Source organism: Coturnix japonica, chromosome 2 (genome assembly GCF_001577835.2).
Source record: "Coturnix japonica isolate 7356 chromosome 2, Coturnix japonica 2.1, whole genome shotgun sequence".
Lineage (NCBI taxonomy): Eukaryota > Metazoa > Chordata > Aves > Galliformes > Phasianidae > Coturnix > Coturnix japonica.
The window spans coordinates 17,078,146-17,095,652 of NC_029517.1; the positions used below are offsets into that span (position 1 = coordinate 17,078,146).

The 17,507-nt window shown below is 34.0% G+C and overlaps 1 protein-coding gene across 2 annotated transcripts in view; it reads right to left on the reverse strand.

Annotated features, from left to right (window-relative positions):
• Positions 1–17,507, reverse strand: part of MALRD1 (MAM and LDL receptor class A domain containing 1) — a 204,643-nt gene that overhangs the window by 25,361 nt on the left and 161,775 nt on the right. For both annotated transcript variants that reach the window (XM_015853499.2, XM_015853500.2), the window contains exons 34-35: positions 13,838–13,963; positions 11,684–11,750 (exon numbers count right to left, since the gene is read on the reverse strand). In XM_015853499.2, the coding sequence (XP_015708985.1) occupies positions 11,684–11,750; positions 13,838–13,963 (193 nt within the window). The remainder of the gene's footprint in view (positions 1–11,683; positions 11,751–13,837; positions 13,964–17,507) is intronic.

Here is a 17,507-nt window from a genome sequence, read left to right on the forward strand (position 1 = left end):
TCTTAATACTCATGACTTTAGAGATCACTACTGTAAGGAAAAAGAGAGATGAGGCCTCAGAGCTGACAGATGACTTCTCTGGGACCAGAGGAGAAGAAACAGAGCTTCTGACCATTCATAAAGAGGCAAAGTTAACTGCAACAAAGAGGAAAGGTCGCATATGCAAGAACAAATTGTTAAGGGTACAGAAGTGATTAAACCCTTTTTTTGTCTACTCTGTAACCACTAGTTATGCTGCATTCTTCCTATTTAAATATGTGGGCTGCTTTAAAAGTAATGACTCCTATTTCACTGTGTTGGCCCATGACATCAGAGGCAGAAATTGGTGGTATGGCAGTAGAGGTGGAACCTTCCCACCAATAATTCATTACATGTTGTTGATGGCAGCAGAGAGGCAGTCTAACAGAATGGCATCTGACATGGAAGTGCATTACATTGCATATAGAGCGGATTATGAGAATATTTGATAAAGAGACAGATCTAATAACGCCTATTTTTCTATGTGTTTATGTCAATTCAGACAATAATATCACTTTTCTCACCACATACTCATGATTTCCTTCATCTTCACTCTATCTTGCAGATCTTCCCCACAGCTCCTTCATAAAAGCTCATAGCACTGGACAAGAGTGGTGCCTCAAAAAAAATGAGTGTTATTTTCACAAAAATTGTGGGGATATCACATCTTTGACATCTCTGCTTTCTCCAACAAGACTGATCAAAACTGGCTTGCAGACTAAATATGGATGCAAATAATTGTGTACAAAAGGAATAGCAGGATGGTCACATTAAACTTGTTTTCTTAGGGCATCAGGATGAAAAAAACTTAAAAATAGGATTTTTCTATTATGTCTATAATATCCAATGTCCCTTAAGACTTGTATCTCCCAGTAACAGTCTTAATAGACATTATTTTTCACATAAGTCATTGTTTCTAACACGACTAAAGGATGGCTCACAGGTTATGTGCTACAAGCCTTGTGTAGACTTGCGATACAGCCAAATCTTCTCACAGGCACAAGTTTCTGCTGTGTGCAAACACAGTTTTAACACAGGAAGCTGTGTGGGGTAGATGGTGGCATGATCAGCCAATTCCCAGGACTTTGGTGATTACCCTTCTTCCTCCCCTTCTCCTTTCCTTCCTTCCCTCCCATCACCTCACTCCTACTGTGAATTAGTAATGTTAAAAATCTTGTAGCCAGACTCATCCCAGAAGTAGATAGGAAAAATGTCTTTTTTGTTGTTGTTATTGTTGTTGTTGTTTTGTTTTGTTTTTTAAACTTACCCCTTATATGGTAAGAAAGTAATATATCACCAGTATTTAAACCTCTCTGCTCACTGTCCATAATGCGCTATCTTCAGTTTAATTTTCAGTTCATCAGACAGTCTACCTCCACTTTTATCATCTACACTTTATCTGAGTTATTAACAAAACATATTCCTCTTTTAGTTAAAGGTCTTACAAATGTTTTGAGATCACTAGGAGTTCTGCCAGTTTAGAAACACTCCTACATATCCCCACAAGACATATTTCACTCCTACACTTCTTGACCCTGAATCTCCTTCCAAATTCCTCATCCTACCTTAGTTTAACTGAGCAAGATGGATATGGAGGACTCAGCTCTCAACTCAGGATGATCCGATGAAAGGTTAAATTAACTGATTAGTAGAACAGTGAATTATTTCCATTTGAATTTAAAAGTTGGAATAGATCAGAACAAATTTTGATCCAGACTTACATGTGATCAGTCTCTGTACACCTTTTATTTAGCTCCAAAATATCTTGACTGGATAGAAAGCTAAAAATTGAACTATGATTTCTATTACAATAAAAACAGACTAGTTATTTGTTTTTTGACTGCTTATAATAAATAAGAATTTTAAGGGAAGAAAAATATTTTGGGTTGCTGTGCAGCAATTTTCAATGTTTGATTCATAAATACATTTGCAATACTTTATGGACATAAAAGTTTTCTCCCTTAAATTGCTAAAGCTCTAGCAGACTTCCATTACAAGGAATTAAATTGAGGATCTTTTGCTCAAATATCCAGGAGAGAAAGGAATGCTGATAATCCACTTTTATGTTCAAAGACTTTGAAGGTCAGAAGTTATATGGGGATATAATCACAAACACTGGAGCAGATAGGATTTCTGAAGGTCGAAGAGTTACAGTGCTATCAACTCATAACCAACTACAGGTTATAGTGTTTTCTGAACCTCTCTACTTGATTTGGTTTGAAATTTCAATGAAAAAATATCTTTTCCATTATTTCGTATTTTGGACAGATAGTAAACATCACAAAAATAGTTTGCACAATACTTCTACAAGGGATTTTTCCAAGTGAGAAAATATAGCAAAGATACAAAAAAAACCAAATCAACAACAACAAGAACAACAAAATCCAAGAAAATATCAAGCTGTTCTAAATACAAATGAAAAGTAATACTTGTGTCACCAGTTTGAAAGAAAGTCATAATAGACAGTTGACATACTGAGAAAAAAATGTTGGATCTGAAGAAACCTCAATATCAATATACAGAAGATAACATTAAAGAATAAAAACAAATCACCTATGTTAAGACTCTCAAAGAAGGTGAATTTTTAAAATTGGGAGACACTTTCAGAAGGACTACAAAAATTATTCGTTGAATATTCTAAAATGACAAGTGTTAACTAAACACACAACATGAAAAGGAAGGAGTGAGCTTTGTAATAGTCTTCAAATTGTGAAGAAGAAAAGCCTGCAAACTCACAAACATAGAATGAAGCTAGACATACAAAGCCTCTGCAGTCTATGTCCTGACATTTTTTTCTGAGAGCTTACTGGTTTTTTTGCACTACGGTTCCAACAACCTTTTTTTAATTTTTTTTAAAATTATTATTATTTTTATTTTTATTTTTTTTCTTTCTCAAGAAATAAATGTTGAGAACTTACTTTCCATAAGGATTCAATAAAAACAGCCTTCCAGTTGCTCTGTTACCCAACCCAGCAAAAAGGAAGTTAAACTGTTTGCTGACATATCTCTTACGGTTTGGGATTTTTTGCTCTTGAGCCTGCTGCCACAAGTTTGACTTGCACAGACAATACTTTGTGGGTGGTGACCTCACTGGTAACTGGGAGCTAAGAGCTGGAGAAATATCCTGTGTGTCATATCTGTGGTGATTAGGAAAGCATTACTGGATCCACACTATTAAAGTTACAACAGATGTGCTTATTTTGTGGTAACCATTCAGTGGAAGAAAGCTTTTCTCTGGCCCCTAAACCCCAGCTTAGTTAATCAAAAGGAAGTTAAGTGAATGCAGTATTTTTCTCATGACTCTTCATAAACACAGGGTTTCAAAATGAACGTGGATGGAAAGGACAATAATTCCTCCATCCTATGTCATCTGCATATAATTGTGGTTTGCCTGAACTGAATGAAAGCTCAGGATAATTGTCTGGAAATATCAGAATTGTTCAGAGAGCTAACATATCTGTATCAATTTCTGTCTTACCCTTGGATTGCTTGAGAAAATACAGTGGAATGTTGATACACTCACTGCTAGCATATACATAAGGTCCACGCACTATTCTAGATCCAGTTGTGGAATTTCTATTAATGTTGCTGACATTTCTCTACGAGGAATTTAAGTTTCAGTCAATCTTAAGAAAGCAGAAATGGACTCATTAATCAACATTTACATAGAGCAAGCAAGAAGCAATTAAAGATGCAAAGATATTGATTGCTATCTAGCCTAAAGATATCTAATTTACTCATGTATATATTCTATCACATTATAAGCATGAAAATAACCTTTACTGGATATTCTTAACTCAACTCCAGTACTTCACAGCTTCAGTCTAGCAGAGTTTATTCATACGCTGTGTACCTGACATTGTCTCTCTCCAGTAGTAGTCTTCCAGAAGCTTCAGTAGCATTAAAACATAAAAGTGTGCAATTTACTCATTCCATTTTCAACTCTTAAAATAGTAATAAAAGAGAATATAAACGCTCTGTAAGAACTTGTATTATGGTTCTATATTTTAAAACTTTTTTTTTTTTTTTTCTTTTTTTCATGAAAGTGATTAGCTCAGGATACAATGAAGTCTCAAACAGCATGTGGGAACTTAACACTTGTTTCTGCACTTAACATGTACTTTTGTAGGTCCTATGTTTGCTGCTATATCTGGTCCCTTTCTCATCAAGGCAAGCAATACTCCACAGAGTTCCTTTACTGACGACCTTGAAACAAACAGGCCAAAAAAAGCTGGAGGAACACTCTTATAATCACATTATTGATCAAGAAGGAAGTAGCAGAGAGAAAAAGAATGAATTGCAATAGTACATAAGTAGTCTTGGGTCAAAAATCTCTTGAAGCAAGAAAGATAAGGGCTTTTAAATTTTTTGTGTGCTTTGGAGGGACTTACATTATGAGTGCTGCACACTTTGGAATTCAAATTCCTCATTTCCAGACCTGTACTTTAATCTCAAGACTAGTTTTTATAATCTCATAGAATCAGAGTAAAAGGATGTGCTCAGGCATTTTTGTCTGTGGCATTAGATTTTTTGCTTTTTTTTTTTTTTTTTAAAGGTTCAGACACCCTTCATTCCAGACATCATGTATCTGTGCCTAAAATATCTGCTTCAACTGCCCTAAAAATAACAATAGAGAGTGAAAAAAAAGTTTCCATGTGGGTTCCTTGTTGCAGAAGAGTCAAATTAGTCATAAGGAATGCGTATCCTGGCACAGCTTTGAATACTTAGCTCCAATAATTTTTGTAACCACTAAAAAATGCCTTTTACAATTTTTCTGTGTGTCACCAGAATGTAAGCCACAGATGGAAGAGTTTTCTGGCAACTGCTATATTCTGGTAACATTAGAAGGGAGGCAGTTTTGATACACTGGGTGGAAATACTTTAAAATAAAGGTACAGTTTATTTACATGAAGAAAAATTAATTCTTGGATGTTCAAAAAGCATAAGAATCCAAATGTGTTCTGAAGTCAGGGAAATCTGAGTGGATACTCCCTTAAAAGTAAAACAAACAAAAAACTTAAAACTCCAAAACCCAGAGAAGGACAATCTATGAATGAAAATAAATATTCTTTCTTTCTAAATATTGCATAGATTTCACTAGAATAAATGGGATATTTTATCTCAAAATTACTTTGTAAGACATTTTTGACTAGACATTTTTGCAAAATGTTTTGTTGAAATTTCACTTTTCAAGAAAACACTTTAAAGTATTTCTTATTACAGTAAAAAAAACCAGATTCCCTCTCTTGAGAACCTGTGTGATAGTATTCTAACTTTTTTTATATGTCCAGAGGGAAGTTTGAAAGGAGTAGAAGGCAGCAATGCTACAGATAACTATAATTCCCATATATAAAGTCAAACCAAATTATACTTAACAGAATTAGTGTTAAATCTGCCTGCCCAACAAACATTATTACATTGCTAATATTCTACACAGTCAATGCAAATTGTTTTTCTCCAAGCTCCAAAAGAAAAAGATGCAAACAAGTGTCTTTAGCACTGACGTAATCAAAGACTTTTTTTTCTGGAGGCCTGATGAACAATGTAAGAAAGCAGAGCTTTCCTTCTGATTGCTGTCTGAAAAGTCATCCACTGAGCTCTGAATGTTGCAGACTGGCCTGCCTTTACAAAGAATTTTACAATTCTCTGCTGTAATTTTATTTCTTTTAATTATTTGTTGTGCATTCTTCACAGTAGGTAGACAAAATATTCAAATAAAGATGGTCTAGAAAATTTACCACAGTATTTGCTCTAGCTTTTGCATGCCAATACCAGTTGTGAGGACTTTATGCTACTGGAACAGAATAGCTTATTTTTTTAAAAAAGGCAAGAGATTGAAGATTTAAAAAAAACTGCAGAAGAATCTCATATGTGAAAGGTGAGATTACTATACCAAGCTTTTTCTCTGGGTTTATAGGGTAAATCATAATTCCTTCCTTTGATTAGTCCCTCTTTCATGTACATTTATAATGAAGCTATTTCGAAAGACATACCTAATTTCCGTTCAACAAGTATAAAGAATTATACCAAGTTGTGATCTACACTTTGACAGTGGTGTAGAGATATTTTAGGATAGAGAAAATTTGCTATTTTTGTGCTCAGAACAGGCTCTTCTGTCCATATTACAGACCTGATTAGCATCTAGTGTTTTAAAACATTTGGATTATATTTGTTAAATGAGAAATATTAGATGGAGTTGCAAAAAATAGGCAGGCATTGAAAACAGGACAATAATTTACATTTGATGCAAAAGCAGGATCAATGAGTTGCAAAAGGGAAGATAAGATCAGAGCAACAGTAAGAAAAATCCTGCTTGCAGCTGCTTTCTGATGAACATCAGCCTGACAACTTTGTGACATCCAGACAAGAACGGACAGTGCTGAGGCACGTGCTAAAGACAGCTTGTGCAAGAATGTTTGTTAGATGTGACATATTTGTAAGAAAACATTCTAAAATGTTAAATTGTCAAGGAATGTGTGAGGTACAGACACCTTTTCCCACTTTTGTAAATCTTTTTAACAATGGATGGTTAAAAAACCTCCACTGGCACTTAGTTTTTCTTATACACTACAATACAAATAGAAACAGACACTTCAATTCAGCTGGTAATATGAGTACCATAAATTTGAAAATGCAACCACCAGAGTAGAAATAACCATTTAAAAATTAGAATTTGCTCCATACAAGACAAACATTAGCGTATTTAACTCTATGTAGCAATGCTTAAACGACATTTCATTCATCTACTGTTCATGAAAAGTTGCATCAGTGGCTTGTGTAGGAAACTCAGACATGCCAAAACTGCACAGTACATACTCCATTTAGATGTTGGTAGTCGTCTTTTTGTTAGCTTCATTTTATAACCCTAGTCAATTTTTAAAAACTATTTGAACAGCAATTAACAAAAACTGCACAGCTTTCCTCAACAAAGTCAATGGAGTAATGGAAAATAGAATAGTTAAGAAGGAAGACTGACAAATGGATTAAAATGCAAAATGGAAGCAAAACTACTTTTTCTAACATATTAAGTTAATGACACAGAGCTTAAATTTATTTTATATTAGAATTTAGGCAATCTTTAATCTTATCTAGCAATTAAACTAAAGAAGCCATCATCACCTATGGTTGGCTCCAGTGTTTTCCAACAAATACTTCACAAGGATTATGAATATGTGGAATGCATGGGCTGATACATAGTTGATACCTGAAATCTACCCAAGGAGTTTTTACAGTTTCCAAGCCACTCTGTCAGGGAAAAATGGAGAAACCAATTTGGGCTCTTTAAGACCTGTCTGACTTCTATGTGCCTTCACAGGCGGCAGTTAAGGCACAGCTTGCTTGAGAGTGGCTTGGTAGCCACCTCATGATTTTCCACAGATCTTTTATTTAATCTGTAGATGCAAATGCACACATATTCCAATGATAAAACAGTATATGTCCTGGCCAATTCATTTTCCTGTCCACAAATTGATAATACATTTAAATCCAAGCTTTACTCACCTCCATCAATTTAAAACCATCAAACTGTCAACCTTCTGCAATGTACTGAATTCTGAAGCCTAGCTTGATGACTGACATTTATTCCTGGATTTTTTTTTTCCTATTTATTCTCTGCTGAGATCAATATTACAACTATCACATGAATGACATTAACATTACACACTTGAAAATAATATTTCAAAATCCACCTACATTTTACAATTCAAACTATATTTTTGAAAGAGGAGTATTTCTGTACACTGATAATGTGACTTGCTAACTAGAAGTAAGTAAAATTATTTTGGCCTTAATAAATACATACTCTTCCCCTGCAGAATATAAATAAGTCTGTGTGGGAATAGCACATAGTTACTCATTCCCTCTTAGAGATGCAGCCTAGTAGCTGATTAGGGCAACAGCGAACATGAAAAGATCCTTCCAAGCATTGAGAAAAATCCTCTATGTTTGTATGTATTTAAAATTAAAATGCATGGAGCTTTCCAGATCAGTCAACACTGCAAAAGCCAGCAAGAGAAGTTCAAAAGTTTGTAATTTAGTAGAATTTGCTGCTTTTAAGCAATTTCTTAGCCACCTAGCAACAACACAAAGAGGGTAATTCTTGGAGACTTAAATTCACCCAGACTGAATAAAAGGGAAAATTGCAAACCTGAAAGATAGCTTGAGGGCATTGTAAGACCAGGAAATTCTGAGTGATATACTGGGTAGGACGCATACCAGGATGTAGCTGGCACAGAATAGATGGTATCAGTTTTTCCTATCCAATTTATACAATAATAGATTGTCAAATACAGTTCTCCACCATCCCCACCTTTCCTGCCATCCTAAGCACAGACCTACAAGCACCTCCCACAGTACTGTGGTAAAGTTCAAAACTCTTTTCAGCATTTTCCAGAAGTCCCTACATCACTTACAACTTGTTTGAAACCTTGTGCATTGCATCAGATATGCCCAACCTGTAGACTCCAGGTACCTTGTAGAGAGATCTCTGGTGATAAACTGATCCTTGAAAATGAACTTTAGATAGGTAGATATGCATAGGCAATCTTAGTGTATGAGAATATTGATTTTCAGACCATATAATGTCTCCTACTTTGTATTTAAATTTAGTAAGACTGAGTCTGAAAGGTAAGAAAGAATATCTGAACATAGAGTACATTAAATATTGTTTGATTTCATATAATACAAAGTATGGAATTTATAGGTCTATGAATGGATATACTCAGGGATGTTTTAAAGTTCAAAAAGATAGCCACATTAACGTGAAGGAGAGGGAACTGTAGCATGAGAATTTTTTCAGCCCTTGTGTCTCCTTGTGAGTGATGTCTTCACTGGTACACAGTTTTCAACTGTTGTCTTTTTTCTGTCTTTTGAAAAACTTTTTCGGTGAATTTACACAACAGAATTAATTTCTGTGATGAGTAAATCAATTAAAACCAAAAATATTATTATTTAGAGCTTCCTTTAAAGACAGTGTCTCTGCTAAATTATGTCTATAATACTGTTCTGAATAAGATTACAGTATCTTGCTGTTAAAACAGCAATTGTTCTGTTCAGACTCTAAATGTAATTCTCACTTTGATATTGAGATCTTTAATCTTGAGTACTAATCTTACTTTCTAAAAGAAAACAAACTATTGCTTTTATTCTTACAGTTAGGTTAAGCTCCTCTCAACACCAACATTTTTCAAGAAAAGACTGTACATGAAGTTCATCAGTTCCTCTGATCTAGAAATAGTCCCAAATTTCCTTGCTGATACTCTATACAGGAGAAAAAGAAGCAAACCCCCAAGTCATCAAGTGTACCATGAAGAGACAATGTGAAAATATCCAGGTCACAATTTGCTTTTCAGCATGAGAAATGGACTACACTTGGACTACATCCTAACACCATGAAGGAAGACAGAGAAAACTTTAAGTTATATCGTTCCCTTCCAATTTTACTGATACTGCTTTAATTTTCTATACAAATAAGATCCAAACCCAAGAGTTATGCAAGAATCTGGTGCTAGAGATTTCTAGAAAGCAGACCAAAACCATTTGTTGTGGATCAAAATTTTGGGTCTGTGCACTCAGTTGTATTTATTTAATTGAATAAAACTTCCCAATTTCTATTAAGTGCACTCAAACTTGAACAGTTCCCTATAGACAACCTAGTTTAAAGGTTTGGAATAAAGAAGTGGATTCCCTTTTTGAAATCACTGGATTCAGCAGTCACCTGATTCTGACCACTAACTGGTACACTTCATAGGATGCTGCTCCCCACTGATACTGGAAACTTTCCATTATATTCCATTAGCTTTGACATAGCAAAATTGCTTGGTTTTTTCGTTTTTTTGTTTGTTTTTTTTTTGTTTTCACACAAAAGTGTGAAAGGCAACACTTTCACTTTTATCACAAAAGCAAACAAAATAACTTTCTGTATTTTGTGTAACTTATATATACAACTACAAAGCTGACTGCAAATCTATGTATAATAACTCCTTGAAATTCTAGTTTCTACAACAAAGTTAGCCAAACGGTATATATTCAGTGCAATTTAAAAACTATATAATGAAGACGTATTAACTCGATTGCTTAATTGCAGGGCAAGGAATGCAATTACATTTTATGCTTAAAGATTAAAGCCTTCTTACAGTTCAGGCATTAACAAAATGATTTTTTTTTCATTCATTTTTGTATTAGTGGTAACTACTCTAAATTTGGTATATTGCATAGAAAGTGTTTGTATAAAAATAAAGGAATGGCAAGCAATATAATGAGTTTACTGTATGTCAGTTTCAGTATACTTTATATGTGAATACATCTCATTAATTTTGTCGAGAAGGTATGAGAGTTAAAATTATGCAGTATGTTAAGAAACATTATTCTGTTCTCCAATCATGTACCCCAAAAGCAGAGTTGTCGGAAAACTTTCCAGAATTTCATCATCCAGTATTTTTCAAGTATTCTTGAATAAAGATTATCTATTCCTCCAACACAAGCACATACAGCTCTTGGCACTGTGTGTGCTCATCACTTAAATAATTGACATTTCTATGCCTTCAGTCCAATTACCTATATATATATATATATATATATATGTTTTTTTTGTTTTTTTTTTGTTTTTTTTGCTGTCTATCCTTTTCATTTTATGTGCAACCTCCCTCACACTTTTATCCCCCCCTCTCTCTTTCTATTTCCCAGGAAATTTTGAAAGAGCCACCTTGATGAAACTTCAAGCTTCTAGCAGAGGTCATTCTCTATTTCATACTGTAGGAGATTCTCTGGGAAATCTACATGCAACATTTTCTGCGCACTAAGTGGAAAGTACTCATAAATGAATGTCCCTGCCCGCATCATGTATGAAAATGCCTGTATTTGCTGAGGCTGTTATTTATAACATTTCTTCATCTAGTAATGGATACGCATCACTTGAAAGATACAGGTTATTCTATAAGTGAAATTTTGTCAGCAAGCTTATTAATGTGTTACCTAGAGACTAAGAGACAAACCTTAATGTCAGGTTCTGACTAAGATAGATACCCTCACTTAGATACAGTCACTTCTGTAGTAATTTGGCAAACTCTTTGGCAAGACTCACTGAAGTACGTGAAGGACAAAACTGTGATAAAGAACAACACTATTTACTTTGCACTTTAAAAGTACCCTGTAATTTCCCAGTGGGAAATGAAAACTGTCAGATATCTTGAGACACTTTCTAATTATTCTTATGTTCCACTGAAGGATTGTATTCATTTTTTCAACATAAAAATATTTACAGAAAAATGCAATAAATGTAAACTATTACTTAGTAACTTTCTCCATTGATATGCAAATATATGCAAAAAAAAAAAAAGAAAAAAAGATCACTATATACAAGAATACATCACAAATTCAGGCAAGACTAGAATATGTTCTCCTCATGTGAGGCATGTAATGCCTGCTGTATAGCACACATCAGTTTTCATTGAATGTGTTGTTAAATGTTGATGTGAAACATGAGACAAAGAAAATGTAAGGTATCAGGCAAACAGGCTGTGTCATATAAAGATAGATGAAAGTTGCAGAAAATTCTCTCTAGTAAATAATACTCTTTTCAATGCTGCATTACTCAGTAACTGTAAAAAAAAATAATGTAGACACAGAGACATGGCTTTCAACAGTCCCTTTCCCCATTGAAACTTACTGACATAAAGGAATATCATCTTTGATGATGCAGGTTCCTCCATTTTTGCAGTATTCATCAGGACAAACTACAAACAAAAAAATAGAATTTATAATTCAAATCTACCCTCTCCATACCCTCAAAGTTATTATATTTGTTATAGTCTGATTTTCAGAATGGCAGATTATTCACATTTATCAGTTTGGCTGCTTAGAACTTCTGAAAAAATTTCCTTTATTCTTGACCATAAAAGCATTAAATACAAATACATTGAAATCAATGGACATCTCTTGAGCTTCAAGAGAAGTAGTGCTTCAATTGAACAGGCTCCTAACTAGTTGCAGATCATGAGTTACATCTGACTCCAGAAAGGAAGCTTCTATCACTTACTAGATAATTTAACAAAAATATCAATATATAGAGATCCAAGAACTTATATTTTCTTAGTATTTATATCTACTTTACTGTAGCATTATTGTTATTTTCTTGTTAGCTTAAATGTGGTGGTAACAAAAGAGCAGATGCTTACTCATGCATCATAAAATTTACTGGACGTGGATTTAGCTTTCTTCATAGCTATCTGTATGGTGCCACTCTTCAGATTTGTGACCAAATCCATGTTGATAACATACTGAAATTTTAAATGATGCTGAACAATGTTTACACAGCATCAAGGCTTTCTGTTTCGTCCTCTGCCCCTCCAGGTGAGGATTGTGGGAGCAGGCAAGAAACTGAGAAGGAAAGCAATCAAGATAACCGACCTGAATTAACCAAAGAGATGTGCCATACCCTGTAAGTGTCATGCTCAGTAGTAAAATTGTGGGGCTGCTTTCCAGGGGTTGCTGTTTCTCAGAGATTGGATGCGCATTGGTCAGCTGATGGTTAGTAATTCCTTTTGCAATGCACTGGAGCTTGATGCCCCTTGAGTTTCCTTCCAACACAAACCATTCTACGATTCTATGATTCCATGATATATTTAGCTGTCCATTTATTTATTTACTGCTGTTAAATTTTTATCAATCCATGAACTTTCTCAGTTTTGTCTGCGCTATTCTTTTCCCAGTCCTGTGTTGGGAAATGAGTGGGCAGCTGTGTGAGGCTGAGCTGCCTACTGAGATTAACCAACACTTGTTTTGCAAAGAGTAAAGTGTTTAAATTCAGGGATATAGCAGACATACACTGTTTTTAGCTTCTGACATCCCTTCACATGGATTTCCAATTAAAAAGATTTAATTTTACTGAAGTTTAGTTTTATTCCACCACTGTAAGAAAAACAAAATCAGAAATGAATCTCTTGTCTTTTAAATAATAACTAGTAAAATGCAAATATTTTTTCCCATTAGATGAATGACTGTCAAGTTTAATTTTCACTTTTTGTTCTCAAATACTATAACAATATGTAAACACAACATAGCTGTGAATATTCTTCTATGTCTTCATATGATACTTACGCATTAGAAGAGAAAATATAAACTATGCATAATTTTTTAACTTTTGGTGTAGGCCACATAAAATCATTTGTGGACACAAAGAAATATAGTGCTATTCAATGTAGACACTTGCAGTTTTAAGAGTGGAAAGACAGTCACTTAAAAGATCCCCGAAAAAATAGTGGAGGATTTACACAGAAATAAATTATTTCTAGTTTGGGTTCTATAATTTTCTACACTGCAATATTTTCTGAATGTATTCATTTAATTGAAAATATTCTTTATTGAAAATGTATTATCAATCAAATTTATCAAGTATGTATTTTATCTGGATTGTGAAATTGTTATTTTTTAATGTTAGCAAAGACACAGAGAACATAATAATTCCATACAAGTTTTGCTCCAGCAACTCAGAAATGCTGATCTCACTATTCAAATGGCAAAAATCAAGAGTCTCAGTAGCACATTACAAAGGAATAAAAAAACAAAAAAAACAACAAAAAAAAACAAGCATGATGTTTTCATACCTACATGAAAGTCCCTTGTGTACATGTTAACTAAGCATGTTATTTTCCATCTTTTCCCTCAGTGTTTTTCTGAGTGACACATTCATAATGCAAATTCACACCCAATGTAATCTGATTAACAGAGGGACTTCAGTCTAGTTTCTGGACTGGATCTAGTTTCATTAATAAACCGTTGTATTTTAGTGTTGCAAATGACATTTTAATAGAAAACTAAGTACCTGAACAGCTGGACTCATCAAGGCTGAAATCAATGCAGTCTGCAATGCCATTACAACGCTGGGAGACTGCTATGCATTGATTTGTTGACACACATAGCAAAGAACCATTGAAACAATCTGTAATAGCTGAAAGGAAAAGTAACATGACAATTATTGTCAGCTATATTTCCTTTTATCATTGTTAAAAAACAAACAAACAAACAAAAACACCAAAAAAACAACTATCAGAAAACTTTATTTGTACTTTAGTTTATAAACTTGGATCCACTTGACCTTTACAAGCTTTCATCTTCAAAGTCATACAACTTTGCTATTAGTAGCTAAATAAGTAAACACAGTACACAGATGTTACAGAAGCTGGATTTTCCCATGTTATATTTGTGAAGGAAACACAGACATATTTGCTTAAACCATTGTCAGAGTAAGCTGAAAAAAAAATCAATGAGAACCCATAATAAACAACCACACAACACATTCAACTCCCAGACATAACCTGGGAAAACAAAACAAAAAAAAACAAAACAAAAACTAAAAAGTTGAGATAGCATAGCTTCCTTTTATTGTGAGGAACCAAATACTGACAGACATTTAGTGAAGAAAAAGTAGAGGAAATCTATACTGAAATATCTGAACTTTCACACCTTTTTAAATCCTGGGCATTTAGTTGTCTTTTCTAAGTTTGTCCAGAAGATGAGGGGAGAATCTCGATGGAATCACATAAGCCATAGAGCTCTAGGTACAGAATTATTACTGAATCACTGATATATATGAAAGATGCAGTGGTCCTATATCCTCCTATAGAATAAAGCATCATTTTATCTAACACAGCTAGATAACTCTTAGACTGCTGTCAACTATTATATTTTAAGGATTTTGTTTAGCTAGCATGAGCTGAACCCTCTCAACATAATATTAATGCAAATCAGAGGAAATTCTGATTCCATTGAAGTTAGATGTATTCATACTATACTGAGTTAGAAAGAATCTAGAAATATTTAAAATATTCTGGTGCCACATCTACATACTTCTTTCCTACTCCTGGGTTTGTGCAAGAGCTGGTGCACATAGCAGTGAGCATCCCAGGTAGGACAGCCAAGCTGCTAGAAGATATATCTGTTCCGCTCCTAGATATAATGTAAATCTCCAGCTTTTGTAAACCACAAAAAACATGCTACACTTAAAATGGTGCAGCTCAATTTTATACCTTAGCAATGGGGTCAAATCCTTCCAGCTCTTTCCAATTTTTATATTTGCAAAGAACTGTGAAATTGTTCATATATGTAAAGGTCTGTGGGATCAAACATCCTAATAACATGCACTGACCATATATTAAATTCTGAAGAGAAATCTGGAGAAGAGTATTACTTTGCTTCAAAATTTCTGGCTAATTTTAAATGGTCAGAGTACTCTTCTATGACTGGAGAAGTGATGATAGAGAAGAGGGAATCTGCTGCTAAAGACAGGAAGATAAAAGCAACAACAACAGTATCTTCTTACTGCACTGGACCATATGGAAGCTCCTGCTCTTACAACAGCAAATACTTCATTTTTACTAAGTGGAATTCATACTTTGTCACTCACTCATGGATATACATTTTTCCACTTCCTCCTATTATGCAGAGGATCTAGATTCTGTTGTGCTACAGTTTCCTTGCTCTATCTGCTCTCCATTCTCTTGACCACTCAGTCTGGTTAAATGGGCCTTAAGTATGAAAAATATCAGATTACAACATCACTCCACTCCTGTGGTTCTTCCCATGACCCACGCTTGTAGCATAACCTACCATCTATCTCAGGATCTTGTAAGCTTGCCAGTAAATAACTGACAGTCCCATGCCCTCTGCTTCACTTTCCTAACCAAATAAAAATCTCATACTTCTTTTGTGTGTAACAGATCCAAATCCTGGACATTCATAATTTGGGGCATGATGTTCCAATGGTAATTGCACTAGTTTTGTAACTGCTCATTTGCACACAGATATCCAGTCTGGAAAAATAATTGCTAGTTCAGATTAGAACTTCAACAAAGTTGGAAATTTGACATAGAATATATTTTTAAACTTAATAACTCTTCAAATGTTCTTCAGATCTTGTATGCCTGTATGCATTCTTTAGAGATATCAAAAACATGGATATAAAGTACTACCTAAGGTTTGTCAAACATATTAAAAATAAAACAGAGATTCAGTTCTTGAGCTTTAATTCACAGTGAGTGTTGTGGCAAGGAAGTATGCATTTTATTTTTGACATTTTATTTTTCTTTCCCCTAGTTCTGAACTCCCTGCTGGACACATACTTGAAGACAAGATAGAAAAATGTTAATTATTTTTTCATCCACTTATAACTGCTGTGGTTTTGATGTTTTCCTTTACCCTGAACAAGCTCACTGCACTGAGATTTTAATGTACTTACAGTGAAAAACTTCATAGCAATTAATCTGACTGTTAAATACTTTGCACAGCTCTGGCATTTAATACTGCTTACTATTAACATAGTTGAAAATAACCTCAAGTTTCTCACACAAGTTACTTTTTAATTTTGTGAGAGCCCTTCAAGTTTCTTTGAGATAAAGATATTGAACACATTATTGAAGACAGCAAAAATATTAAAGTGAAAACATCAGTTTTTCACCTGTTTCATTTTCTATGTCCAAATTAAAACTCTAGTAAGGATAAAAATATCACAGCCAACTTAAAGTTATATAATTTAATATCTACAAGGTAATTAAAATTTATCACAACTACAGCAGATATATTTTGGAGCACTACAGAGAACTGGGAAATCACTGTTCCTTGCTATTAGCACTTGGGTTCAATGCTGCTGCATCCAGTGAAAAATAATATACAAACACCACTGATGCTAATATGTTTATTTTATATCCTTACCACTATAATAAACTAATTTAAAAGATAGATTAAATGTGTGAGCTAAAGTACTATCTATCATAACAGTGAGAAGAGGGATGTCCAAGTAGAACATAACTGGAAATCATTTTCAAGAATTCAGAATCCACCAGATTAGTAGATTTAATATATATTAAGAAAAAAAAAAAAAAAAAAAAAAAAAAAAAAGCAAAACCATACAACTTAACTGCTGAATGAACTTTATGGGAAATTCTGCCTGCACAAATCTCTAAACCACGCCGAAAAGCATTTCTGTAGTGTAGATAGTGGTTGTAGTAGAGAACCGACTAATGCACTTTGTGTTTGCTTTTCTTTGCCCTGGTTTTCTTGGGTTTTATAATTAATTTCTGCAGGATGCAGTGATAAATTTATCTTATCCATTCCTGAATTCACTTGTCAAAACATTTTTGGCCATTTATTTTTACCCTTACATGAATGAAATTGGGCACATACACAATGGAAGGTAATTACTAAATGTGTATTTTTAAAAATTAGGAAGAAGATAATCAAAAATTCTCAGGCTGCTGATTAAATTACTACTCTCTGATCATAACTGCTTAGGAAAAAAAAAAAAAAAAGAATTTTAGGTTTCTCAAAAATCTGCAGCAAATCTCCCAGTCTGTTATAATAGCAGATATAGGCTGAAGTTAATAGCGAAGGACTCAATGATTTTACAGTTTATGCAAACATATCAATAAACGGAACAAAAACTGTTAGATATTTCCTTCTCTACTCTCAATTTTTTCCCCACAGACAAACATGCATGG